This window comes from Apus apus, chromosome 1 (assembly GCF_020740795.1).
Source record: "Apus apus isolate bApuApu2 chromosome 1, bApuApu2.pri.cur, whole genome shotgun sequence".
In the NCBI taxonomy this organism is placed as follows: domain Eukaryota; kingdom Metazoa; phylum Chordata; class Aves; order Apodiformes; family Apodidae; genus Apus; species Apus apus.
This window is the reverse complement of record NC_067282.1, coordinates 155,686,163-155,712,281: the sequence shown is the minus strand read 5'-3', so window position 1 is coordinate 155,712,281 and position 26,119 is coordinate 155,686,163. Positions and strand designations below refer to the sequence as shown.

The following is a 26,119-nucleotide window of genomic DNA, read 5'->3' as shown; positions in this document are numbered from 1 at the left end:
CCATTACAATAACACTTCCTGATTGTGAAAAGTTTGCATGGAATTCACAGCCCTTTCCTTTTGAGCGGTCACAATCTTTTTTGAACTGTTCTTTTAAATACCTTTCCCTTGCAAGTTTTCTTGGGGAGCAGGGTGATTTGGGGATATTTTTTTTCTCTTGTTTTGTAGTATGTTTGTTATTAAGTTATGTTTGGCCAAAATGTTGATAGGATTATTTTCATGTGTAGGTAGCTAGCTTTGTAGTTTTTACATCAGCTTCTGGTAATATCAGATTTAGTCCTACAGAAATAGTGAAGACTCACTGGTCATTGCTTATCAGCCTTGGTGGTGCTATTGGCACATATGACACTTCTCATTTTTTATTAGAATCACCATGTCTTTTCATAGTGTTTATCAGTTTGCTTAGTGTTTGAGAAAAAAATGAACTAATGTGCAGCCTTTTTTTCTCCCCCATTTATAAGTTACAGTGTGAATAGAACATGAGAGCTCAGTAAAGCTTCTGCATTAGTTTTAAACTTATTTGGTTTTTTTGCATAACTTTTCTATGGTTTTACTTTCATTTCACCTAATGACCTAAAATGGTGTCAGTGTTAATATTCTTGTTATTTGCCCACTTAAATAATTTAATTCCCTATAGGTTGTTTAGTGGGAGTAAGTATTCTGCCTTGCAAGCTGCCAGATTCACCTCCCATGCCTCAGTGTCGATTTGCTCTCAAAAAGTTGCCATCTCTTTTAGCATCCATTTCTTGCTGCTTCTTAGTTTGCTAGATCTCTTGTTGTGGCATTTATTTAATCTTTCTTGTTTTTATACTGTACTTTCTTGATTCTCTCTATAACAAATTTCCTTCAATAAACAGCTTTTCATCTTTCCTGAGGGCTCATTACTTCTTAAAAGTGACAACTCAGCTGAAGATCTGAAGCAGCTAAACGTGTAATTTGTTCCTGACCTGAGCAATATCTTAGCTTTAAAAGGGAAAAAAACCCACTGATGGTCTGAAGGATGGATTTTTATTATGACTGATTTTATACAGAATCGTTGCAGATATGATAGCAAGGTACAGGCACATAGAATAAACTGCAATATAGCAATGGGTTTGGATTATGTTCATGATTGTTCAAGCTAAGTTATGCTTTCCTATTTATATTTTCCACATCAAACAACAGACAGTTGATTTCTTTTTGTTTTTGTTTTTAATTAGCATGATGCATGTGTGTGGAATCTTTCTATATGAAAGAATACTTTTTCTGTATAAAATAACACTGCATACATTATTGAAGTGTTGGAGCACTCCTGAAAATAGACAAAATTAAGCTAAAATGAGAGGCATACATCCTGTTTATAGGACCTGAAGCTTTTGTACATTGGGGAAAAGAAGGAAGCAGCTCTGAGCAATCTGCCTTGGTTGAATTCTGGAATAACACTTTAGCTCCAAACATGACATGTTGGTCTCATGTTTTATGCTCAATGTTCATTCTTCATACATGGTGCTTAATTTACATGGATTTTATAACTCAGAACCAACAAGTGAGTATATGAACTACCCATTCAACACTTTGGTTTTATTTATTTTTTTTTCTGTGGTTGTTGGTTTTTACAATTCCACTTTTCCCATTAATCAAGACAGCATGGGGAGTGAGGGGGGAAGTTCTGTTTTCCTCTTCCTGGTCAGGCAGCACTAGTTGGAAGAGCCTTGAGCTGTCTCACCCAATGTAAGAAGGCAGCCAGGGGACACTGGAGGGAAGAAGTAAGTTAGGTGAGGGCAGGAGGGAGTGATGAGACTGCTCCTCTTCCCACTGTAGGTATGTCATAGCAGGTTGTAGTACTCCCCTTCTTCATTAGCTTTCAGTCTCCCAACCTGATATTCCTGCTAATGCTCCTGACCTTTCCAAGACACACCCATACCCCTGAAGAGGCTGTTCAGTAATGTGAATTTTGAAATTTGCCTTCTCCTCAGTGATCTACTTTTAGATTTTAAGGAAAAGTCTTTAGTTTTTATCTAAAGAAGCTGCTGATCTCTCAGTAGATCTGCCAGCAGAATTATTTTCAGGAGAATTAATACCGACTTAGAAAGCCTCTGTGGTATGATTTTTAAATCAGCCAAAAGTATGGTGATAGAAAAGTTACAGTTTGGAGATAAAGATTTGCTTCATCTTCTGAAGCAGAAGCTCATGATAAATGTATTAATTTACTTATGAGAAAAAATTGTGAGGGAAGGAAATAAAATTGCATCACATTCTCAGGGCAATGTAGGTGTTCTCAGAGCATAATAACAGGAAATGTAGAAGTCCAGGTAAGGATGGAGATGTTTTTTTGCCTATGGTAACAGTCAGCATGATGAAAACACTACAGAAGTTGTCTAATTCAATGGAAATGAATACATTATTGTAGGTTTCATCACCACTTTGTTAACTAAAGCACAAGCAAAATTAATGTTCTCCCTGTCCTACTCCTAGGGAGACCGCAAGTTATCAATCTCTGCCCAGACCCTCAGCCTACACCTCCACACAGACCATTTGTAAGGAAACTGAAAACAGGCCCATAGGCATGACTGGTGGAGAATCCCACATTTTTCACCTGACAGCTCAGTATGCCCCTAAATTGCCACTGGGCTGCCTGACGTTCGGTCAGCTCAACCCTAGTTTCCATTCTCATTTTCTTGGACTAACCTGATGGACCTGGCACCTGGACTGACTACTCCACACAGGTCTGTCTGCCCCGGGGCACATTAGGATTTCTGCTTGGGTGTCCAGACTCCACTTGCAGCTGTGTGCTTAAGGCCCCCGCTGGTGCCTTCAAAGTCACTTCCCTGCAGGTGAAAGCTGGAAATCCTCATGTAGAGGGGATCATGGCAGCTCTTAGTCCAGAAACAGTGGGGAACATCTCTGACGGACCTTTATAAACTTCAGTAAAATCATGTGTGTATTTATTAATTAGTGATCCTTAAAAGTGCTAGCTTTTAATGCACTAGTGTGTTTGTGGACCCTCAGCAGCCCTTGCTGGTTATCCCCAAACTTGCAGAGATGGACAAGGGATAGCTCAGACTGAAAACAAAAACAAACAAACAAAAAAAGCACATAAGAGAAAGGCATGAAGTCCTCTACAAGGTAATAACTTCCCCCCCCCTGTTTTAAAATATAAAGTAGTTAAATATTAATCTGTTTAGAATTATCTTGATAATGATTCATAGAATCAAAGAATCCTAGAATGCCAGGTTGGAAGGGACCTCAAGGATCATCTGGTCCAACCTTTATTATCTTACAATGCTGCTGCTCTGTGTTAGACTGTCCATTTATACCTCCAGCTTGTTATTTGTGCATTCATGCACACAAACATATCTAGACATCATTCTATTGAATGCCTCCCCCAAAAAAAACCCCAGCCAACCAAAAAAACACATTAGGACTGCTCTGATGAGGCTGCAGGGTCCCTCAGCATTTAGCAGCCTGTACATACACAGGGAAAGCCTAGGACTAGCAGCTAATAGGAATTAGCCTGTAGAGGAATGTGGACTTGGATCATAATGGGTGATGGCAAATCAAACCATCCCTTTGCTGATCAACAAATTCTCCATTTACCTGTCCTGCAACAGTGCTTTTGTCATTACCTTTACAGCACGTGCATCTTGGACTCCAAGCTTTAGGCATTTTGGGTGTCATTAAATGAAAATAAACTTCAGCCTTCTCGTGTATTCACATTTTTTTGACCACAGTTTTCAGTGTTACTGACTGTTCTCCTGCCCCTGATCCCTGACTCAGTCTTCAGAGCTGTCACACCACCATCTTTCACCTTTACTGCTCTGCTCCAGATTGATCCTAATAGAAAAATCCTCCCAAAACAGAAAACTATAAATAACTAAATGAAGTAGTTTTTTTCAGTGGTCAGAAGTACTAAAATAAATAAATAAATAAATGTCAAGGATCATCAGAAGACCAACAGAGAAAAAAACAGAGAATATTGTATCTTTGTACCATTGAAGTATTGTCTTAAATAATTGTATCTTGAATACTGTGCAGTTTTGGCCTCTAAATAATAATAATAAAAAAGATGTAGTGTCAAAGGAGAAGCAGCTGCCCATTCATTCACACACCACTCAAGCAGTCTAACACACACCACCTAATATTTCAACTGCTAGGACTGGAGTCTTTTTGGAGAGAACAACTCCAGTGAGCAGATGAGTGCCCTTTTCAACTCCTCTCTCTCTCTCTCTCTCTCTCTCTCTCTCACTCACTCAATCTCTGGTGCTCTTCCTACTCCTCCAGGCTTGATCCTAGGTTTCCTGGAGCAGAGTCACAAACATTGAATCTTAAATTTAAAAATATAATTTATTCAGATTGTGCAGCCAGAAAAAAAGAGCTTGAACTGGGAACCTCCGGGGAGGTACCATGAATAAAAAAATCCCAGGGCAATTACAGCCTTATAATCTATGTGTCTGCCCCTCATGCACTCTTAGCATGTTCTTCACACACTTTTTAGTCCAAAGGTGATTTTTGGTCTGGGTTCTTCTAACACTTTATTGCATTATTTCTGAGTCTCCAGGCAGGCTATTAACTGCTCTTGTTGAGTTGTGGCTTCTGGTAACAGTTGTAGCTTCCTTACCTAGCTTCCTTACCTTCTGGTTTGTGCCTCATTTGCACCTGCAGAGCATGGGAGACTGAAAAGTCAGACTTAGGAAAAACATGTCTTAGCAACAATTAAAAAATCAGTGTAAAAAGACTCCTTATCTCTATAGGCTTTTTCCAGATGAGAAGAGCAGAAGACGATGAGTGAAAAGGTGAGAATGGAGCCATCTCTCTCCTCTACAGAAATGAACATAGCTTCTTGCATAACTGTCAGCACTTCCCAACACCGGTGTTAAACTGTTCTCCTCTCTTAAAGACTTTTACACTGATCCCTGGTGGTATGAACTGCCATTCAGTTACATGCAGTTGTTAAAGATCAGTTTTGTTTTTCTCATACGACAAAAAAATCTCCAACAAACATCCCACCCCTGTTAGAAATGAATGGTAGTGTTGATTTTGCATTCTAGTGTTAGAAATGTAGTGTTTGGTTCACATATATATATATATTCTAGTGTTAGGAAGATATAGTTTGTTTGACCACATTTATATTAGGACCACATATAGGAATATATATTTTAGTGTTAGGAATATAATTGTTTGTTTGAGAGATATCTACATATTCCAATGACACCTGGAGTGGTTTATGGGCCAAGAAACTGAGGGACTTAATTGGGCTCCATCTGGGGGATCTGAACATGGAGAAGGATTTACGGCCCAAGATAAGGCCTAACAAAGCTACTTCTATGTTGCTCCTCAGGGCAGGATGACACCAGTAGATTGTTAATTGGGAAGACAGCCAAGGGGGCAAGAAAGGTCAAAATTTTACCTTAAAAGGTAAAAAGTAAACTGCTAGAATGGAATGTGTAAACAGGGGCGGGAAACTTATAGAATAATTTGAAGTGTCGGATAGGCTGTAAACCCTGGAGTACTCAGCCAGTGGGGAAACAGGGGAGGGAATTTTGCGTCGGGAATAGGGAATATAAACCGTTATTCACCTTGCTATAGGTGTGCCTACTTGCTTAGGTCACCCATTCTTGCAAGGATGTAAATAAACTGTGCTTCGCTGAAGGATCTGTGTGGGCCTGCTCATTGGCGCGACAAATGTTTCTCACACCCCCAAACAAGCACACACTCCCGTCCCAGCTCCTATTCACTTAATTGTGTTTTTTTCAGGAATTCTAATTTACTTAGTGCCCTGGTTTGTATAGCTATGTCCGCGGTTCTTTCACACACTAATTGGGGAGGCGACAGAGGAAATTGCAATAGAGGAAGTTCTATAGCAGGAAAAAGCTGGAGCATCTGTAGGAAGAGGGAAGGACCTAATTTCTGTTTGAAGTCCCTCCCCACATGTCAAGAGCAATATCGTTCATGTGCAGAGACTTGAAATAATTGAGTTCTTAAGGAACTGATAGGTAGAAATGCCATCTGCAGAGAAGAGGGGCTTGTCTGATTCAGCCTCGTTAGCATGATGAGGTTCTTTCTGTACCTTGTAGTCACGCATCAAGTTTTCTAGGACAGAATGATCAAGGGGGGAAAATGCTCTAATGATGATGGGCTCCATGATAAAGAGAATTATTTTATCAAGCAGAATGGTCTGTTGCTCTCTTAGCAATACAGTTTGCAGAATGAAAACAAGTTTCTAACAAAGCAAGATGGAGCCCCAACTGCCTTTTTGCTGTTGTTGTTGTTTGAAGTTTTTTTGTGTGTGTGTTTTTGTTTGGCAGCAGCCACAACATAAACGAAGGACCATTAAAATAAAATTAACAGTAGCTGCAATAAACACTGGAGATATTAAAAACGCGGGCTGGTTTTGACAGCAGGCAGTGCAGGGTGCTGCCATCCAGCACAGTCACCTGCCTTTCCATTACCGAAATGGAAACGACTAGGGCAGGAGAGAGGTTGGGTGAGCGAGAAGGTAACCGGGAGAGAGGAGGAGTAGGAGGACAAGCAGGAGGGACGGAACCTCCTTCCCGGGAGGGATTGGTCAGAAATTGCTGCAACGGGGGCGCAGCGGCGCCAGGCGGGCGGTGCCCGAGGTTGCCCCCCTTCTCCTTCTCTCCCTTCTTGTTCCCCCCTCCAACCTCGGCTCGACAGTGCTGGGCGGAAATCCTTCACTCCGATCAATCCCCGTGTTGCTCAGCCGTGCCACAGTAATATTAGGGAGAATCTGTGGAGATGCAAAGATTCCCCAGGAATTAGCTGCGGTGTATGGCAACCTGCTATTTTGCTATTATTAGATACAGTCTGAGCATTTACTGTTACCTGCAAATGCAGGTTTCTGCTACACTTCTACAGGTATTGTGCAATTGGCTTTTAGGCTTCACTCCTGTCTTTCTCATTTCCTCAATGTCCACAGTAGTGATTCTGAAAGTGTGCAAATGGAAACATGTGAGTTTCTCATGTTTAACAATGTTGAAATTGCTCCTATTCTGTATACTTGAAACACATGAACAATTACCTTTTTTCTTTTAAGTAATTCGGTGTCTAAGCAGGTCTGCTTCCAAAGGAATATAAAAAAGTAAATTACTGATTATACTATTCAAAATATTTCTAAACATTACAACAGATTTGTAGGATATTCCTACTTGAGCATACATTTGTTTGCTATGTAAAATTGTTCAGTTACTAAGGCAACTAAATATTTGAGTGAATAGACCTGCAAATGTTTAATCATTTTGTAGACTGTATCATGTATGTGTTCAAATACGTTTTACAACGAACAGCCCACATTTTCATGGGTAGACCCTCAAGTAGCAGACAAATTCCATTCACTTTTGCAGGCAAATGCTCCAGCTTTTTTCTCCTCTGAAAAGGGGTGTGTGTGTGTAATAAAAAAATAAAAATAATTAATACCGTCCTCTAAGGCTGTGGAAGACAGCTTGTGCTTTTGTTTTTCTGTAAAGCCTGATAAGTTAATATACAAGGCAACATTAAAACCAATAAACAGAGAACTATGAAGTAGCTGCCAGATGAATAACATTTGTTAAGGCTCTCTGAGAGATTGTACTTCCTGTGCCGTAGCTAGTATGTTAAGCATAAATGTGAACTTAAAACTATATTGTCATCTATGACACTGTTTTTTTTTCATCACCACCAGCATCTGTAATGCATTTTTTCTTAAATCTAAAGCCTTTCTCCTCCATGTAGAAATCTGTTTGAGAATTTAGGCTGTCTGAATAGTTGGGGAGAAATTTAGAAACGGATATGGATTAGTTTGAAATTCTACATCTGAAACGAAATACAACACTTAGTTTTTTAAAGAAAACTTTGTAAAAGTTTAATCTGTCATGTAAGGAAATAGGTGTTATGATCCACTTCACTTTTCTATTTTAGTATCTACAGAATATTTATGTATCTATGGTATACAGGCAGAACATGTTTACTTATAACAAGCATAGTTACATTAGGCAGAAGAATATATTGTTTTTCTATGTTAAGTCTGAATGGCTGGTCAAGAGAAACAAGGATATGCAGTAATTGTAGGAAGCTATTCCAGTCACATTTTAGCTGAAGAAAAAGAGGATTTTGTATACAGAACACACCAGTTTGCCTGTACTAATGAAAACTTACCAAAAAAAACAATGAAAATATTGTTGAGCATAGAGAACAGAACATTAAACTGCTACGAAGTGAAGCAGCTCTTTACATGCACCACCTCAAGGGGAAAACATGGCCAGAAAAGCAGAGAATAACGTGGTAAATTTTCTGATTTACCATTAGTAAGTATAGCTACTGTCTAGTGAGGGAAGTAACAGAAAAAGTACTTTAGACTGGATTTTAATCTCTCCATATCTCATTTGAAAATAAAAATAGTAGCACACTTAAGTTTTTGTCATCCTACATTTGGGTTCTTTACCCGATGTGCAAAAACGACACATGGAGTCGAGATAATTGTTTTATTCCAGTTCTGCACAGAAAATGATGCCAGGAGATAAATAAAAAAGTTAGCAAGCCCGTTGAGAGATAAGCCAGGTCTTATGCACAAAATAACAACAAAGGACAAACTACAGTAAATGATTGATTAGCCATTAATCACTCTTAACTTTACATATGAAACAAGAATTTTGCCATTCTCTTATGTTGTAGTTCCTGCTGTCTTTACTTTGAGGTTAGCTCAGGCCATCAAGGTGGGATGCTCCCGCCCTCCCACCCACCGACTGGAATCTTTGTGCCTGGTAACCCTTTTATTTCGACAACAGTGTTTTCTCGAGTGACTTCTCAAACGTCAGTGGGGAAAATCCTTCCTTCTCTAGTTTCCAAGAGACTCAGAGCAGTCCCACCTCCTTCTCAGGCACTTCAGTGTGAGCATTAGTCCTGAACCTGAAATGTTCCCTCCTCGCAGCGTATTTCCGAGGCAAAAAATAATCCCGGGAGGCCTCTGTTTCAAAACACAGGATTTTCAAATGCTCCAATCAAAACCTTCTATAAAACTGTCCTCTGCTTCAGGCCCACTCAATGTCTTCCCCTCCTGCTAATTATTCACCAATAGAAGGTTGTTTTATTTAATGTGCTACATTAAATAAACTAAAAATGATAATATTAAAAATAAAAAATTAAAAATGATAATATTAAAAATAACCCTCAAAGGTTTTAACCCTAAATCTGAATTTCAGCATGGCTACTAACGAAATCAATTTCTTAGTAGTAGATAAACAATACCTAATGCTATTTATTTCAACATGACAAGGTTGATAAAAAGGGAAAATAAAAGTCCTTTGCCTGTTTCAAAAGAAAACTCACCCCCCAAAAAACCCCAATCAAAAGCAATTAACCGAACAAAACCCCCCAGACAGACATAACAAACCTGCTTGAAAAATGTGTCAGAAGCAAGTATCATTTAAAACCAGCCCCGCGATTCTCGTCTTGTTTCTAAGCAACTCTGCAGTCGAGGACTCCTGTGTTACCTTCCCCTGCTTGAAAAACATTTTCTCTTAGCACATTGCCACGATGACTCACTCCTCTACCTCCTGAGGGAAGACGCTACAAAAAGCAGCACAGTTTTTCTCGCCTTATTTCTCAAGGGCCACTTTTAAAGGAAACAAAGATAACACCCCCACAGTCCTCAGAAGACTCATTCGGAAGTTCCCAGCCGTGCATTCCTGGCTCCCCTCCGGGCAGTTGTTTTCTTGAGCATAAAACATTACTGAATGAAAAAAGAAATGAAAGCCTGTTTTACCTATATCTGCCTAACAAAGGAAAGAATGCGGTATCCCTTACAGTGGAAAAAGAAAAACAAAAAACCTGTCCCGGGAAAACAGAGCAGCCTCCATTACCTTCTAGAAGGGCGGACGCCCCAATACACCAATGACAGAGAAGCTCCTCCCTACAAATGCCATCTTCTCGCTGCTATATTTATTGTTATCATCCTGACACCCCCTTTCTCCCTTTTGAAAAACTCTCTGACCATATCCGAGACTTCCTGCCGCTCCAGCCGCCCTCCCCGCCCCCCTCCAAGAAGCCGAAGGTGTCAGGCTCTCAAGGCCGAGGGTCTCCCCAAACCACTGGGCTGATCATGGAGGCCTTGACCCCACGGAGCGCACGGGGGCTCTCACGCAAAATAAGTCCAAGATAGCCACAAACAGCAGGAAAAAGCCGACGGCCGCTGCCACCAAAAGCCCCAAAAGGCAGCACCGAATAGCACTATCAAGCCGCAGGAGGCGATACGGTAAAAGGCAGCGCCTGCAAATAAACCCAAGAGTGCTTTTGAAAGCCACTGGCATTATCAGAATGGAAAGAGAAAGAACTGAACACCGGTTCAAGTCCAGACTGGTGCGCTATGATTCCCCCGCCGCACATGTACGTGACTGTCCCTAGTGCTTCCCTAGAAACTCAGATGCTATGGAAAAGTACACTTTAGCCTATTTTGTTCTAACCCATGATTCTCTATGACGATTTCCCCCACCCTCTTCCCAGAAGAGCTGACTGTCCTTCAGAAACAGTCCCAGTTTAGCTACAGCACAGGATCCTGGTGAAATGTTTCTAGATCTGCCGCTATTGCCTGGAAGCTAGACATTGCACGCAAATAACTGGGGAAAAAAACCCAACACGTAAGTTCAGGAGGCAGCAGACTAAACCGATCACTACGCACAAGGCGCCTGGGCCCCTTTTCCACCTGACCAAGAGGAGCAGCCGCGGCTGCTCCAGAAGGGAAGCGCGGCACGTTTGAAACCCGCGCGCTCCCCCCGGATGGGCCGGCGGCGGCTCCGCCCGTGGCGGGCAAAGCGATCCCGTCCCCACCCCCCGCCCAGCCCACCCCCTGGGGGCGAGGGGTGCTGCCCCCACTGAAATCACGGAGCGGGAGGCACGGAGCCCACCCTCGCTGGGTTCTCATCGCCCCCCATTACACCACGCTGCGATGACCGGTCTCAGTCATTTACGCCCGCCTTTATTGAGCGTTCAGCGAAGTGAAACTGAGAAACGTTTACATAAGCAGGTTAACTTCCTAACGGGAGAAAAAAGCAGGAACAAAGTTGAAAGACTACATAGGAATTAAGTTTTAGTAGATCTAGAAACTAAACAAGGAAACCGTATGCTCGAGAAACATTTAGATCTAAAAAGTTCCCAAATAAATTAGAATCTCTCGAAAGGAGCACATACTTGCAAGCTTCAGTGTTCCTGCTCTTTCTAAGAGGATGTGGGTGGCTCTTAAAAGAGCCTTTGGGTTAGTCGTCGGTAAGAGTTTTACTTGGCTTTAGCCTTGTGGCTGTCAGTCTTCTTGGGCAGCAGCACGGCCTGGATGTTGGGCAGCACCCCGCCCTGCGCGATGGTCACCTTGCCCAGCAGCTTGTTGAGCTCCTCGTCGTTGCGGATGGCCAGCTGCAGGTGGCGGGGGATGATGCGCGTCTTCTTGTTGTCGCGGGCTGCATTGCCCGCCAGCTCCAGGATCTCGGCCGTCAGGTACTCCAGCACGGCCGCCAGGTACACCGGGGCGCCGGCGCCCACCCGCTCCGCGTAGTTGCCTTTGCGGAGCAGCCGGTGGACGCGGCCCACCGGGAACTGCAGCCCGGCCCGCGACGAGCGCGACTTGGCCTTGGCCCGCGCCTTCCCGCCCTGCTTCCCGCGGCCAGACATCTTCTAGTAGTGGCTTAAAAAAATCGAAAGAAAAAAAAAAACCTAAAAATACTACAAGCAGCACAAAAAACCTAGAAAGAGCCCTTAAAGCCGGGAAAACAGAAAAAATGCGAAAGCAGTCGCCACCCTGCCCTTTTATACCTTCCTTCCAGGCTCCGGTAGGACTTCTGATTGGCGGAGACGGAGATTGAGAAGTTAACCAATCGTAAGCCAGCTGAAATAGTGACCAATCAGAGAGTCTAGATGGCTTGACATCACGAACGCGTATGGTCCAATAGACAAGCAGAGTCTTGAGTCATTCATTTGCATACCGTCCCTATAAATAAGGGTGTCGCGGCTATTGTATTTACGTCGTTCCTGCGGTGGACAGGTAGTGACAGTCTTGTAAGATGCCGGAGCCAGCTAAATCCGCTCCTGCTCCCAAGAAGGGCTCCAAGAAAGCCGTCACCAAGACGCAGAAGAAGGGAGACAAGAAACGTAGAAAGACTAGGAAAGAGAGCTACTCGATCTACGTGTACAAGGTGCTGAAGCAGGTGCACCCGGACACGGGCATCTCGTCCAAGGCCATGGGCATCATGAACTCCTTCGTCAATGACATCTTCGAGCGCATCGCCGGCGAGGCCTCTCGCCTGGCGCACTACAACAAGCGCTCCACCATCACGTCGCGGGAGATCCAGACGGCCGTGCGGCTGCTGCTGCCCGGCGAGCTGGCCAAGCACGCCGTCTCCGAGGGCACCAAGGCTGTCACCAAGTACACCAGCTCCAAGTAGAGCGTCTCGGATCGTCAGTTTTTAACCCAAAGGCTCTTTTAAGAGCCACCCACCTTCTCAGTAAAAGAGTCGTTAGCACTGGTTCGGTTCGGTGAGTGGTGCTTGTATTTAACGCTTTTTAAATTAGCAGGCTCGGATGTACTGATTGATGCTGGGGAAAGCGTCACGTTAAAGCACCGGTAATGATTGGGGTCGTGTTGTGCGTGCCCTGCTCCGACTGTTTGTCAGGCAGATCCTACAGCTAAACGCTAAGCACTTAATAAAGTTCTGAAGCTATTAGACATTTTCTTTCACATTTCAGAGTACTCTTAGCGCTAGCTTTCGAGCAAGTACAAAGAAAAATGCACCGCAGGGTTTTTTTGTTGTTTTTCTTTTTCCGTGCCTTTTCGATGTCAATTAAAGCTTTTGTTCACTTCTTTCCTTGGTTGGTTTGTTGTGTGGTGGTTTTTTGTTTTGTTTTGCTTATCCATAAACAGCCTTTTAATACCTTCAATAATAAAAATGTATCCGTTCCCTTTAATCAGTAGCTGTCATTCTCAAATGACTTGGCAGGAAGCCAGAGCGACTTGTTTATTCAGAGGTCCACAGGGATTAGGTTGTGTATGTGTAATGCTTGAAGTAAAATGTTTCATTAAATTTATCACGCGCTGCACAGGGGAAGTGAAACGGTGTAGAGGAAAGGGTAATTTCGTTAGTCCCAGATATTTCATGTAGAAGTGGCGTAGTTTTTATTGTATTACGGAGAATAAGCGCGGGAAAATAAAGAGGTTCCTCTTTATCCTAACAACGGTAATAGGAAAACACAAGTAAAAACTAAGTGATACTTGAAAAGAAAGAAAGAAAAAAAAACCCACAAAAACAGGAAGGAAAAAAAACCCGCTTTGCCTAACTTCAGCCGGCGCAGGATGTGTGGCGACGGCTTCCCTCCCCCCATCCCCTCACCAAAAAGCTTTTTTCCGAGGAGCCTGGAACCCGGACGGCCCGGGACAGACGTGTCCGTACCAGCGCGGGTTGCGGAGCAAGAAACCCGCGGGCGCGTTACCGCGGTGGCAGAGCGCGCAGCTGCCGCCGGCCCCGCTTGGCGGGGCAGAGCCGAGCGGGGCCGGGAGCGGGGGAGGGGACTGCGGAGCGGGAAGGGGCCGCCACCCCCCCTCTTTCCCCCTGCGGAACGGCGGGCTTTTCAAATCCTTCCCATTGTCCAATGGGATTTGCCTCTTCCCGCTGGCCAATCACCAGGCGGGGGCGACTATAAATATCGGGACCCGCGGCCTTTCCCTGTGTCAAGAGTCTTTCTTGGGTCCTGGGTGGCAGCTTCGTGCGAAATGGCTCGTACAAAGCAGACGGCGCGCAAGTCGACGGGCGGGAAGGCGCCCCGCAAGCAGCTGGCCACCAAGGCGGCCCGCAAGAGCGCGCCGGCCACGGGCGGCGTGAAGAAGCCGCACCGGTACCGGCCCGGCACGGTGGCGCTGCGCGAGATCCGGCGCTACCAGAAGTCGACGGAGCTGCTGATCCGCAAGCTGCCCTTCCAGCGGCTGGTGCGCGAGATCGCGCAGGACTTCAAGACCGACCTGCGCTTCCAGAGCTCGGCCGTGATGGCGCTGCAGGAGGCGAGCGAGGCCTACCTGGTGGGGCTGTTCGAGGACACCAACCTGTGCGCCATCCACGCCAAGCGCGTCACCATCATGCCCAAGGACATCCAGCTGGCCCGGCGCATCCGCGGCGAGCGCGCCTGAGCTTCCTGCCCCGCCAGCACCAAACCCAAAGGCTCTTTTAAGAGCCACCACATCGCCACTAAAGAGAGCTGTAAACTTAGCCGTGTGTCGCAAGTAATGTTTTCTTTTAGGGTCGCTTTTCTTTAATAAGAGCCTGTACTTCATCAAGTAAGTACTGAAGAACTTAAGTCTCGTTTCAAAAGTGATAATCGTTCTGGTTGTAGCAGAAAAATATGGCGTGGATGAATTCTGTTTGTGGCTGTTGTCACCAGAAAAGTATGGCTTAAGTTGAAAATGATTTATGTATATATATGTATGTGATATTTATTTCTTTCTAGGGGACGTATCTTTTAGCTGCCAAGGAAAAAGTCCTAATCCTGAAGCTGAACTGAGTCAGCTTGCCCAGAGAAGTTGGGAATGGACGGGTTGCATGGGGCTGGCAGCAACCTGGTCTAGTGGGAGCTGTCTCTGCCCATGGCAGGGGGTTTGGAATAAGGTGGTCTTTAAGGTCCAAGGTCCCTTCCAACCCATATCATTCTATAGTTCCAAAAGAGGCTTTTCCTTTTGTAAAGGAGCAGATATAAAACTCTAATTTATATATATATATATATATATGTATGTTTCAGTTTGTGTCTTAGGGTGTCTATACAAACTCGATGAATAAAGGTGACTTTACAGAAGTCTTGTATTCTGGACTAAAGAAGTTGTATTTAGAGGTAGGCATTCTAAATGTCTCTTGCTACCCTGCATTTACTTTGAGTTTTTATGGTAATGCTGTTATGGTATATTGCCCTGACAGAAATCTTGTTTTCCAAGTAATTCATTTTTTCTCCTTATTTTTTGGGTGGTGCAGGGCTGCTGTTTCTGAAGCGGCAAGAGACCCTTTCCTGCCCTGCGAGGACGGCGCTCGGTCAGCGGTTTTCTCAGTGCTGTATCACTCGCTGTCTGGTTGTCCCTGTCCAGAGCTGCGTCCTCCGGGCACCTTCAGCCCTTTTCTCGTTAATTTCTGAGACAAAATTATTACCAGAGAGAGCTGGAAGTAGGGTGGTGCCAAGGGTAGTTTATATAAACCTTTTTTTTTTTTTTTTTCTAAAAAGTCGTGGTTTCCGCTGGCATTTTTGCATTCGTGGCATCCTTTATGCCCCTGGGCAACCTGCGTGAATGGTTAAAGATACCTATTTGGATCAGTTTTCTCTGTCTGTGTTTAGACTCCCGCAAATATTTGCTGAACTGAGCACAGAAGACTCGTTTTTCAGGAGTATCGGTGATCAAAAACTTGACATCGAGCCCAGAATTCTTTTTAAATGGAGACTTCCCTATCCGTCGTATTCAGTGATTTTCGTGAACCTACCTGGGAAGCTGGGTTTCTCACTGGCTTGTATGTTCAGCTGCACAACCCCTTGCCCCCCCACTACCTGTATTTAGTACCTGGAAAACGAAGATTTCCAAAATAACCTCTAACTTTTCATCCCCTTTCTATATATATATATATACACGCACACACGTATTTGTATTACAGGCCGTTTTATGTGATTTGGGGAGCCTGCTGTTCTACTAAGTGCTGGAAATGAAGTCTTTCTGTTTCTCAGTGCTACAAACTAGTAGCTGCGCCTTTAAGAAGCGGTCGGACTGGTTGGAATTCAGCCTTCGGTTAAATTCAGAAGCAAGAAGACACGGAGAATTGCTTAGAAGGAAATATTTCTGTTGGAAAGCCTAAAACGTCACGACTTGCTTTTCTGTTAATGAGTGATGCGCTTCATATTGAAGAAATCTTCCTTTCTCTGTCAGGAACTGGACTCTGCAGCAAAATCTGACCAATCAAGTGCCTCCATACACCATTTTCTCTCCCTTGTTTTTCTCGCTTTCAGCCATTTTCTGTTACTTAACCCCGGAGGGATAAAAGGGGAGGGGGGAAGGTATCAGGACTCGTTCTTTGGGTATTAAGATAGTCTGTGATTGCCACCCCCCCTCCTCCTTATTTATTTATTGCTATAGGGGTTGTGGTGGTTTTTTTTGTTTGTTTTTGTTTTTGTTTTTTTTCATAACAGGTTTTTTATTAGTAGATTGCCACTGTAATTGCAGTAACGAGTTAGTGAAAGCAAACTCATTGCCTGCTGCTGTGATAGCGAGATCGATTTATTTCTCTAAATGTATTTATGATCAAATTATAATTACATGAATCAAAATAGCTATTTTAAACATTTATATTGTGGATATGATCATGTATAAAGACAGGTCAGAATACTTGCAGTTCATCAGAAGTTTGGGTCAAAAATTATGCTTTTTATGTTTGAGAAATTATTTTTAAGGAGTGAGACATGGAAACAGTTTGTATGGATCTTAATATCTCGTTTTTCTTGCACAGTTTAATACATATAGTATTACTTTTGCTCCTTCTGAGGGCTGCGTGCTTCAATTGTAAAACTAACACTCCAGCTAAGAAGAGAATAAATGTACAATTAAAAAAAAAAATAATTAAAATAATTTCCTTCAGTAAGGGTGAGCTCATACGAACAATAAATAATAATGCTTGAGCCTGAAGTAGTTTTGAGGTGTAATATATTATGAAAATACACTAATAATAACTTGAAACAGCTTGTCTTATTGGACCAGGCTAGCAATTAGGAAGAATTTACTGTGTGGATTTTGAAGTCCACAGCAGCTGCAGATGGTTGTAGTACTGATAATGGCAGTGCTGGGACAGTGGTAGACTGATTGTAGGTTATAGGCTTTGTTCTTCCCTACTTAGGCAATTGATCAACCCTATCTGTTTGCAAATGGTGTCTAATCACTTAACTAGAAAAGCAGCAACGAAAATCCCATAATGCATTGGAGGGGGGGAAATCCTTTCATAGGATGTGAATAAGAATGGACATCTAGAGTATTAAGTTGTGGGGTGTTTTTTTTTGTTTGTTTGGTTGTTTTTTTCTTCAAGATAAATTATTTAAGAAATTAGTAGACATTTTGCACTTGTTCTAAAATTTTGAGAAAACCCCAATATCCATTAAGTCTGATACAGAATACAACCTGGAAGGTACTTTCTAAAAAAAAAACAAAACCAAACTAACCAAAAGCCAAACAAACCCCCAAGCAAAAAGTCAAACATACCCTGAGTGAGAAAACAAACTGAATTTCCTGTGGACAGTTTATTTGATGTAACACTTGTTTAGTCTAGGACACAGAGGTGACTTATTGCAAGTTTTCCTAGCCCAAAATGAGAGAAAAAGTGAAGGCTTCTCTGGCACCAGCCAGGTCTAGCAGCACTTCTGTGCTTTTTGCAGGGGAGCCTGATTTAATGAGTGCTGCCAGGTAGGAGGTGGCTGTGTGCAAGAGCAGTGTGCTGACTAGCTGAGGACTGGCTTGCAGACTGCTGGTGCTTTTCCCTGTATGGCTGTTGATAACCATGTAAGGTGCTTTTGCAAGTTATTTCAGGTGCTTGGTGAGATATTTGGCAAAGATTGTTGTGGCTGTTTTGTCATGCTCCTTGTGTGATCCACCACGATGCTGGCTCAAATCACTGCTTGGAAGAATGTACCTTCCTATGAGTCCAATGGGTAAGAAAGCATAAGCACTGAGGTCCTGATGACACTTACTAGTTTCTGAAAAAAAAACTGAACAGATATATCCATATTAAAAAAAAAAAAAAAAAAAAGTTTTTAATTTAATTGTAATGGAAAAACTTTGTAAAGGTAATGTGGTTTTCATGCAAGCCAGTATGTAAAGATAAATTCTAAAATCCTATCACATCTATTTAATTTGCAAATTCTTCTTCAGAGCTGTCTCAGAAGTCAATAAGCAGTTGGTTACAGTCTTTAGTAATGACAAAGGGTGAAGTCTGCATCCTTTCTTTTCTCTTACATTTTTAAGTCATGTTGTATCTTGATCTGGATATGAGCATCTTTCAGAATGTAGACATATAAATGTCTTTGTCACAACAATATGAACATTTGCTAAGATTTCATATTATATATGAGTGAGCTTTAGGAAGTACTGTTTGTCAGCTGCTATGAAGCAATATTCAAATGGAAAGCTCTATTCTCAACAAAACTGTTACTGAAGTTAATGTGAGTGGAAATAAAAAGGCAAACTAATTCAGGAACATAATATATAAACCAAACCAAATTTTACTAAACACAGCTAGTAATAGAAAACTGTAAGCTCAAGCTGATACTTTGGCTTTGAGAGAGAAACTGTTTTAACTATGACATACTGTGGTGCTGTTACAGTATTCAGTGCATTGTAAAAGAGGCATTGCCCTAGAAGCTCAAAGATGAGGTTCAACAAGCATTTCCAAGTCTTTAAAAAAGTTAAGAAAATGTAACACAGTACAGACCACAAAGAACTACAGCAGATACATCTTGCTAACATGTAAAGTTATTTGTAGTATGAAAAGTCAGGAGATCAGACATTTCTAATTCCTTTCATATCCTTTACTCAGAGACAGTTACTGTTTATAGGACCGTGATGTGTCAAAGTCCCCAAGCCATCCAGACTGCAGTTGTTTGAAAACTCATCCCTCACTGTAGGAGGGTTTTAATATTCTACAGATGTACAGAGCTACAGTGTGCAGAGGTGTTACAAAGGATATCTTCCTGCATTTTGGTGACCACCATTCTGTAACTGCTAAACTCTGAAGCCTAAACTCTCTTGGGAAGGGGTGGTGGCCTTTGCAACTCTGGTGTTATATAACATTAATAACTGAAATAGTTAGATGTGAAAAAAAATCACATTTGTACAGAAATGTGGGAAAAAAGTAAGCATACGAAACCAACCAAACAAAAAACCCAAAGCAAACCCACGTATTCCCATAACTCTGGACAGGCAGTATATGCATCAGAAAGAAGAGAAGAAAAATAGCTGTAAGTATGGAGTGTGTCAGTTTCATTTAGTAGGCAATCAAGAGCTCACAAATTTATCTGCAGCTTGTTTGGGACACCCAGTCTGGGAAAACAAAGTGCAGCATAAACTCAGGGAAGATATAAAGTACAGAAATGAAGAGAAGATGAGAGGAATATGACAGTCAGTCCTGGACCAATAAGGAATTCAGCTATGAGGCAACAATTGGTGACTAAGTTTTAACGGGCACAGAAGTGTTAGGACTTGAGAAGAGAGAGTAATAGAATTGCTGTTAGCTTCTAAATTACACAAGGGACAAAAGATGAGCACACTGTAGCCAGCAACTCCCCTTCCCTGGAGACATGCTGAGGGCTCATAGCAAGCATTCCTTGTCCTGCCTGTCCATGCAAGCAATGCTGGCCTGCCCACTTGGGAGCTTCCCTGGTGTTTCGAATGTGTGATTTGGGATGCATGAATGAACACACTGAGCTTTGCTGCAGCACATTATTGTTAAGGGGATGTGAGTTTTTTTCTTTTTTGCTTTGGTGTATGTTTGGTTGGTTGTTTTTTTAACTTGTTCCTCTCCGTTTTCTTCACATCAGGTAACAGTTAATTGGAGACAATTTTCCATATGTTTTAAATGCCAGCTCAATGAGCTGAGCTCTGAATGTTTTCAAAATTAATTCAGACAAATGATAATCCATGGAAAGCAAGCAGGATCTCCCCTGCACCAATTCAATTATAAGTAGCACTTTACAACTTCTGTATGCTTTGCTGAAGTCAGCTGGCTCATTGTCAGAATCACTGCCACAGTAAGATTAAAGGACTATGAAGCAAAGAACCATGCTAGCTAGAATTCAGTTTAATTACCTAGTGAAATAAAACATATGTCAGAAAGTTGTTGGGTGTTTTTTTTGTTTGTTGTGGGTTGTTTTTTTGGGGTTTTTTTGTTTGTTTGTTTGTGTGTTTTTGTTGTGGTGTTTTGGTTTTTTTCCTTTCAAATGAAGTATGGTGCTATTTGTTAAAACTAAATGATGTTTTCTGTAGCTGTGACAGTTTTGATCTTCCAATCCATTATTCCAAGCAGGATTGCTGCACAGATATTCCATTTTCAAGGAAAAGAAACATTTCTTTCTTTATTTATTATGGGGGAGGGAAAGCTGATTTACATGGATTTGAACAAATACAGTTCCAGAAAGGAAGACTTTAAAAGTCTGAGGTGGGACTATACAGTTGTCAAAGAATATGAGAGAGATGTCAATGTTTGGGTCACTCAGACTACTTCGATAACCTTGGTCTAGGCCAACACAACACGGGAAGTTTCACCAGATCAAATGTGTCATCTCACCTCCGCATTGAATGCATTAAGACGGGAGCAGAGCCAGCAGTGTTGTCAGGCCCGTTTTTGCTGTTTTCTTTGTTGTTTAGGCAGGTGTGAGTTCATCTTGCAGCAGCACAAGTGCGGCCTATACGGATATGAAGTGACCAGGCAGTTTAATATGAAGCAGTCAATACAGATTCCATTCTAGGAGGACAGAATAGCAGTTGCTCTATGTTTGAGTATGCATGTGTGTACACAGTTATATATTTTCAGGTATCTTTTACCTCCTGGGATCTTTATACTTCGCCCAAATATAAATTTCTTAACTTATCCTTAAAAAAATCAACTGTCTGGATGGCCCTGTATGAATGGTGCTAAAAATACATTAAGTGCCTTTCAAACTACATTGTATTTTATGGCCACTTGTACAAGTTGTATTTTATGAAAACTTGTCTACACAGTATCTTAAGAACACATCGTCATACTTTGTATTCTCAAGTATTGCAAGGGTTTGGTTTGATTTTTGTTATTTTTATTTTAAAACACATTAGAAATAACAGTTAAGAGTTACTATTTCTTCAATCTTTAATTAAAAGTAAAGGGGTTTTTTTCTTGTTTTCCAAAGGAGTTACATAAAATTCTGACAGTGAAGTTCTTTAATAATGAGGAGTTCTCAGAATATGAATGCAAATTAAAGTAGAACCACAGCAAAACAAAATCTCTGAAAAGTTTTCCAGTAAATTCTGATTTTCAGAGTTCTTGAAAGATTATCTGTTTGTTTAAACATTTCTCTATTAAATGTAAATAAATATCTATTATTGCCATAATCAGTATCAATTTGTGAAAAATCTGTGCTGTTAAAAAAAGAAAACAAAACATCAAATACCCCAAACCCACTTTTAAAATAAATTATATTTAATCTCAGTATAAATTAGCTTATTATTATCTGTTACTTAAGACTGATAAGGTAGTAATAATAGAATAATGACCTATATTTTGTTGTGAACCATTATCACTACATTTAGCACTTATATTCTAATTAATTGGCATGTTTAGCAAGAAGTCAACTCCGAGGACTAGTGTGAGACTATCAGACTAGTGTTTTCATTTCCCTTGAGGCTCTGACCAAGAACGGGTCTCTTCCTTCCCCAGTAAGAAGCATTCCCTGCACAGGACGTTGCGACTTGTGCAGTTTCCTTACTGTCTCTTCTCCTAGTAGAATTCTTTAGGCTTTCAGCTTTTATCGTAATGCTTTCAAGACATATTTACCAATCAAAATCGCTTGACAGGTAAAGGTATGACAGTTATATGTATGTTTGCATGTCTGTGCGCATGTGCCGCAAGAAAACACTGATGACATTTTAATAGAAATGAAAAAAATACTACGAAGAAAAGAAAGGAGAAAGAGAAGAGGCCATTTTCAGGGGGCTTGAGCGTTTCCTTCTCCTCCTGCTATAAGCAACACGGGGAAGGACTTAGAAATAGGCTGGAAGTCGAAGAGGACAAGGCTGGCAAACAGTATTTAAATATTGCTAAGGAACGTCTCTATGCAGCGATATGCTAATAACAAAAATATTAAAAAGCAAAACATTAAGAGTGCAAAGCACAAGCGGCCCGGGCGGGGACCAGCGGCGGGGCGGGGCGGTAGCGCCGAGCTCAGCCCCCGATTGGTCGGATTTTGCCGCAGACCCACGGGCACCGCGGAGGGACAAGCCCGGGCCGGGGGCGCCGCAGCCAGAAACCTAGGGCCCGGGGCCGCCGCCCCGGCTCCTGGCGCCGGCGCAGACCCCAGACCTCCCTGGGAACAGTCGCCCGCGCAGGCGGAGGAAGGGAAGGGACGGGGAGAACGGGACGGGAAGGAGTCGAAAAGACGCGGAGGCTGAGAACGGGCGGGGGCAGCGGGCGGGGCGGCCCGAGCGCGGGGAGCGCGGGGCGGGAGCCCAGACCCGCTCGCTAGAGGCGGAGCCGCCGGGCGCGTCCCGGGGGCCAGTGCCGGGGAAAGCGCCGGGGCCGCTGCCTCGCGAGAAGCCCGTGCCGAGGGCGCGGGGCCGGTGGGCGTGCGAAAGGGCGGAGACGGCGGCCGAGGCCCCGCCCCCTGCCGCAGTCCTCAACCAGGTCGGCTCCCGAGCAATATTACCGCGGCTCCGCCGCCCCGGTGGCGTGCAGTGAGTGTCTGCAGAGAAAGGGGGATTATGTCTGGCAGAGGCAAGGGCGGGAAGGGGCTCGGCAAGGGGGGTGCCAAGCGCCACCGCAAGGTGCTGCGCGACAACATCCAGGGCATCACCAAGCCGGCCATCCGCCGCCTGGCTCGCCGTGGCGGCGTCAAGCGCATCTCGGGGCTCATCTACGAGGAGACGCGCGGCGTGCTGAAGGTGTTCCTGGAGAACGTGATCCGTGACGCTGTCACCTACACCGAGCACGCCAAGAGGAAGACTGTCACGGCCATGGACGTGGTCTACGCTCTGAAGCGCCAGGGACGCACCCTCTACGGCTTCGGCGGTTAAAGTCCCGAGTTTTCAACTCTACACTGTACAAACACCAAGGCTCTTTTCAGAGCCACCCACAACTTTCACAGAGAGCTGTTAATTGCTACCAACCACGTTATGGATGTGTTTGCGTTTGTATTACAGCAGTAACCGCTAACGTATCTATAGGGCGCTTCTGTCTTTAAATCTTGCAGCTTCGCAGCTGCTTTGCAGTTACGGCGATGGTGATTTTGCCTTCATGTTTTTGTGCTTCAAAATGTCTTAATCGTACTTAATCACACTGAGAGCTGCTAATTGCTACTGAAAACCACGTAAAACGAAAGATCGTAGTTAAAGATAGTGCGATTTATGTCAGGTAGTTTTTTAACGTGTAGCGATGGTACTTCACAAACCTGGAAACTGTATTTTTCTATTTACTACCTTCACTGGCTCAATTATTTAAAACTATATGATCTTAACTGCATTGGCTGCTTTGCAGTACTGATGTTTTCAATAAAACTTGGAGGGATACTACTTTGTAGCAGCTTCTACATTATTGTAAGAGTGAATGAGTGCTTTAAGCTTTCAAGTACAGAAAAACATAAAGGCAAAATCACCAGATTTTGCTTAGATTTTAACGTAGATACGTTAGCGGTTACTGCTGTAATACAAACGCAAACACATCCATAACGTGGTTGGTAGCAATTAACAGCTCTCTGTGAAAGTTGTGGGTGGCTCTGAAAAGAGCCTTGGTGTTTGTACAGTGTAGAGTTGAAAACTCGGGAGTTTAACCGCCGAAGCCGTAGAGGGTGCGTCCCTGGCGCTTCAGAGCGTAGACCACGTCCATGGCCGTGACAGTCTTCCTCTTGGCGTGCTCGGTGTAGGTGACAGCGTCACGGATCACGTTCTCCAGGAACACCTTCAGCACGCCGCGCGTCTCCTCGTAGATGAGCCCCGAGATGCGCTTGACGCCGCCACGGCGAGCCAGGCGGCGGATGGCCGGCTTGGTGATGCCCTGGATGTTGTCGCGCAGCACCTTGCGGTGGCGCTTGGCACCCCCCTTGCCGAGCCCCTTCCCGCCCTTGCCTCTGCCAGACATACTCCCCCTTTCTCTGCAGACACTCACTGCACGCCACCGGGGCGGCGGAGCCGCGGTAATATTGCTCGGGAGCCGACCTGGTTGAGGACTGCGGCAGGGGGCGGGGCCTCGGCCGCCGTCTCCGCCCTTTCGCACGCCCACCGGCCCCGCGCCCTCGGCACGGGCTTCTCGCGAGGCAGCGGCCCCGGCGCTTTCCCCGGCACTGGCCCCCGGGACGCGCCCGGCGGCTCCGCCTCTAGCGAGCGGGTCTGGGCTCCCGCCCCGCGCTCCCCGCGCTCGGGCCGCCCCGCCCGCTGCCCCCGCCCGTTCTCAGCCTCCGCGTCTTTTCGACTCCTTCCCGTCCCGTTCTCCCCGTCCCTTCCCTTCCTCCGCCTGCGCGGGCGACTGTTCCCAGGGAGGTCTGGGGTCTGCGCCGGCGCCAGGAGCCGGGGCGGCGGCCCCGGGCCCTAGGTTTCTGGCTGCGGCGCCCCCGGCCCGGGCTTGTCCCTCCGCGGTGCCCGTGGGTCTGCGGCAAAATCCGACCAATCGGGGGCTGAGCTCGGCGCTACCGCCCCGCCCCGCCGCTGGTCCCCGCCCGGGCCGCTTGTGGGGAGCTCTCGGAGTGACGTTTCCCGGGCAGAGCTCTCTTTGTTCGCTGCGGCCATAGCGGCTGCCCCTTTCCTTTGTCTATGCGGATACTGCGCTGCCGATAACTGCCCCCTCCCCGCTGCAGAACTGCGCGCCGGGCCCTGAGCGTTCAGCGCTTTCGCGTCCGCACGGAGCGACCTGCAGGTCTGTGGGAGAGGCAGCAGCAGGGAATCAGGTCTTAAGCGGCTGGGAAAATTGTCTGTGAGGGGCTCCGGTGGGATTTGCTTCCACCTGAAGCTCTTATGAAGGCAACTCGAGGCGGCTGCTGGGAAGCGCACGAGAAACAGTCCCAGTTTTTCCTCTTCGGCCACCCCAAGGGCAGCACTGGCCGCAGGGCGCCGGGGTCGCTCCCGGGAGCTGCCGGCCCCTTAGAGAAATGCTCGGTAACGTGCAGCTGGATCCAGTAAGGGAAAGGACATGAAAGGTATAAGCAGCTAGGTGTCTGTACGACAGTTCAAAGTTGAACCATAAGCAGGCTTTTTTTCCTCATTTGAGGAATCCAGAAATCTTGCTGTGACTTTTTTGACTCACTTGCTAACGAGCCTGGCATACTTGATGCTTACAGTTCTTGGACCCAATTTGTAAAGTGAAGAGCACACACTGAAAGTTAGGAGTCTATATGTTTATATTAAATGTATTAAGATTTTAAATGTTAATACTCACTCAGAATAAAAGTGATATGTCTTCAGTACCTGCCAATTGTTATATTATTAGTATTTTGTGTGCTTCAAACAAGTTTGCCTCTTTAAAGTGATTTATATTTTTAAAAAATGTTACAGTTGTTTATGGAATTTCATTCTTGAACAAAATTTATAGAATTTAGACAACATCTCCAGAATATATATTGACAGGATATATTACTTAGATTCGAGATAAAAAACTTGATTGACATATTACCTAACAGGTGTCCAAAATTATGTGGGTTTTTTTATGTTTATAATTACTACTGTGTATTCCATTTTCATTCAAACTGATATTTTAAACAATTTAAAGTAAAATATTTTACACTGAAATATATAGAACACGAGCCGACAGAAGTAGCTTTAATTTAGATTATGGACACTTTTTGAACGAATAGAATAAATTAAAACTGTTAATAACCTAACTCAAAGGATTGTCACTAATGGTCCTACCAGTCTGGTTCCCAGCATTATCAGTTGGCTCCATAAAGACTGCTTTGCTCTTTATATCTGAAGGTCTCTAGATATTGTTCCTGAGGCATTTAGAAACAAGCTTCTGAAAACCTAAAGCAAACACAGGAAACTTTTTAGTGTGTAAAAAAATTGATTTCTTTATAACTCTTCTTAAGTGCAGGGTGAGTAGACTAGTATAACTTTTCTCTCTAGCAGTATAGCCACTGGAAGACTTGGCAAATCATCTTTCAAAGAGCCCTGGCATAAATGGGTGGTGAGGAGGCTGGAAACAGTAGTTTATGGATTAATCAACTTCAGAGCTCTTTCCCCAAAGTGTGGAGCACATTTGATATATTTTAATATCATGCTTTCTAGAAGGCTGCCTTGTCTGTAGGTTTCTACATGTGGCCATAGATGTGTTTCCTAAGTGTTTCTGTGAGTGACACAGCCAGTTTTTTCATGGACCAGAAGGTCTTAGACAAAACCGATTAAAGTGGAAGGAAAATTTGGCTGCTGAGTCTATTT

General features: G+C 43.9%; 4 protein-coding genes and 1 long non-coding RNA gene across 5 annotated transcripts; 2 read left to right on the top strand and 3 right to left on the bottom strand.

Moving 5' to 3' along the window:
• Positions 1-8,442: 8,442 nt before the first annotated feature.
• Positions 8,443-10,126, bottom strand: LOC127387176 (uncharacterized). Its single transcript, XR_007890066.1, has 2 exons — positions 9,365-10,126; positions 8,443-8,938 (listed from the first exon to the last, which is right to left on the bottom strand). It is a non-coding gene; the product is annotated as an uncharacterized LOC127387176 (long non-coding RNA).
• Positions 10,127-10,923: 797 nt separating this feature from the next.
• LOC127387019 (histone H2A-IV) lies at positions 10,924-11,725 on the bottom strand. Its single transcript, XM_051624883.1, has one exon. It carries the CDS (start codon positions 11,629-11,631, stop codon positions 11,242-11,244), a length of 390 nt encoding a protein of 129 aa, XP_051480843.1. The 5' UTR covers positions 11,632-11,725; the 3' UTR covers positions 10,924-11,241.
• A 271-nt stretch (positions 11,726-11,996) lies between these two features.
• Positions 11,997-12,816, top strand: LOC127387049 (histone H2B 8). The gene has a single exon (XM_051624947.1). The coding sequence runs from the start codon at positions 12,021-12,023 to the stop codon at positions 12,399-12,401; it is 381 nt and encodes a 126-aa protein (XP_051480907.1). The 5' UTR covers positions 11,997-12,020; the 3' UTR covers positions 12,402-12,816.
• A 9,646-nt stretch (positions 12,817-22,462) lies between these two features.
• LOC127385141 (histone H4) lies at positions 22,463-22,774 on the top strand. Its single transcript, XM_051620631.1, has one exon. It carries the CDS (start codon positions 22,463-22,465, stop codon positions 22,772-22,774), a length of 312 nt encoding a protein of 103 aa, XP_051476591.1.
• A 607-nt stretch (positions 22,775-23,381) lies between these two features.
• Positions 23,382-23,847, bottom strand: LOC127387131 (histone H4). Its single transcript, XM_051625112.1, has one exon. It carries the CDS (start codon positions 23,832-23,834, stop codon positions 23,523-23,525), a length of 312 nt encoding a protein of 103 aa, XP_051481072.1. The 5' UTR covers positions 23,835-23,847; the 3' UTR covers positions 23,382-23,522.
• Between the last annotated feature and the right edge of the window lie 2,272 nt (positions 23,848-26,119).

Excerpts from the sequence above, each read along its gene's own strand:
- LOC127387019 (XM_051624883.1), bottom strand. The coding sequence starts at position 11,631 with ATGTCTGGCCGCGGGAAGCAGGGCGGGAAGGCGCGGGCCAAGGCCAAG.
- LOC127387049 (XM_051624947.1), top strand. The coding sequence starts at position 12,021 with ATGCCGGAGCCAGCTAAATCCGCTCCTGCTCCCAAGAAGGGCTCCAAG.
- LOC127385141 (XM_051620631.1), top strand. The coding sequence starts at position 22,463 with ATGTCTGGCAGAGGCAAGGGCGGGAAGGGGCTCGGCAAGGGGGGTGCC.
- LOC127387131 (XM_051625112.1), bottom strand. The coding sequence starts at position 23,834 with ATGTCTGGCAGAGGCAAGGGCGGGAAGGGGCTCGGCAAGGGGGGTGCC.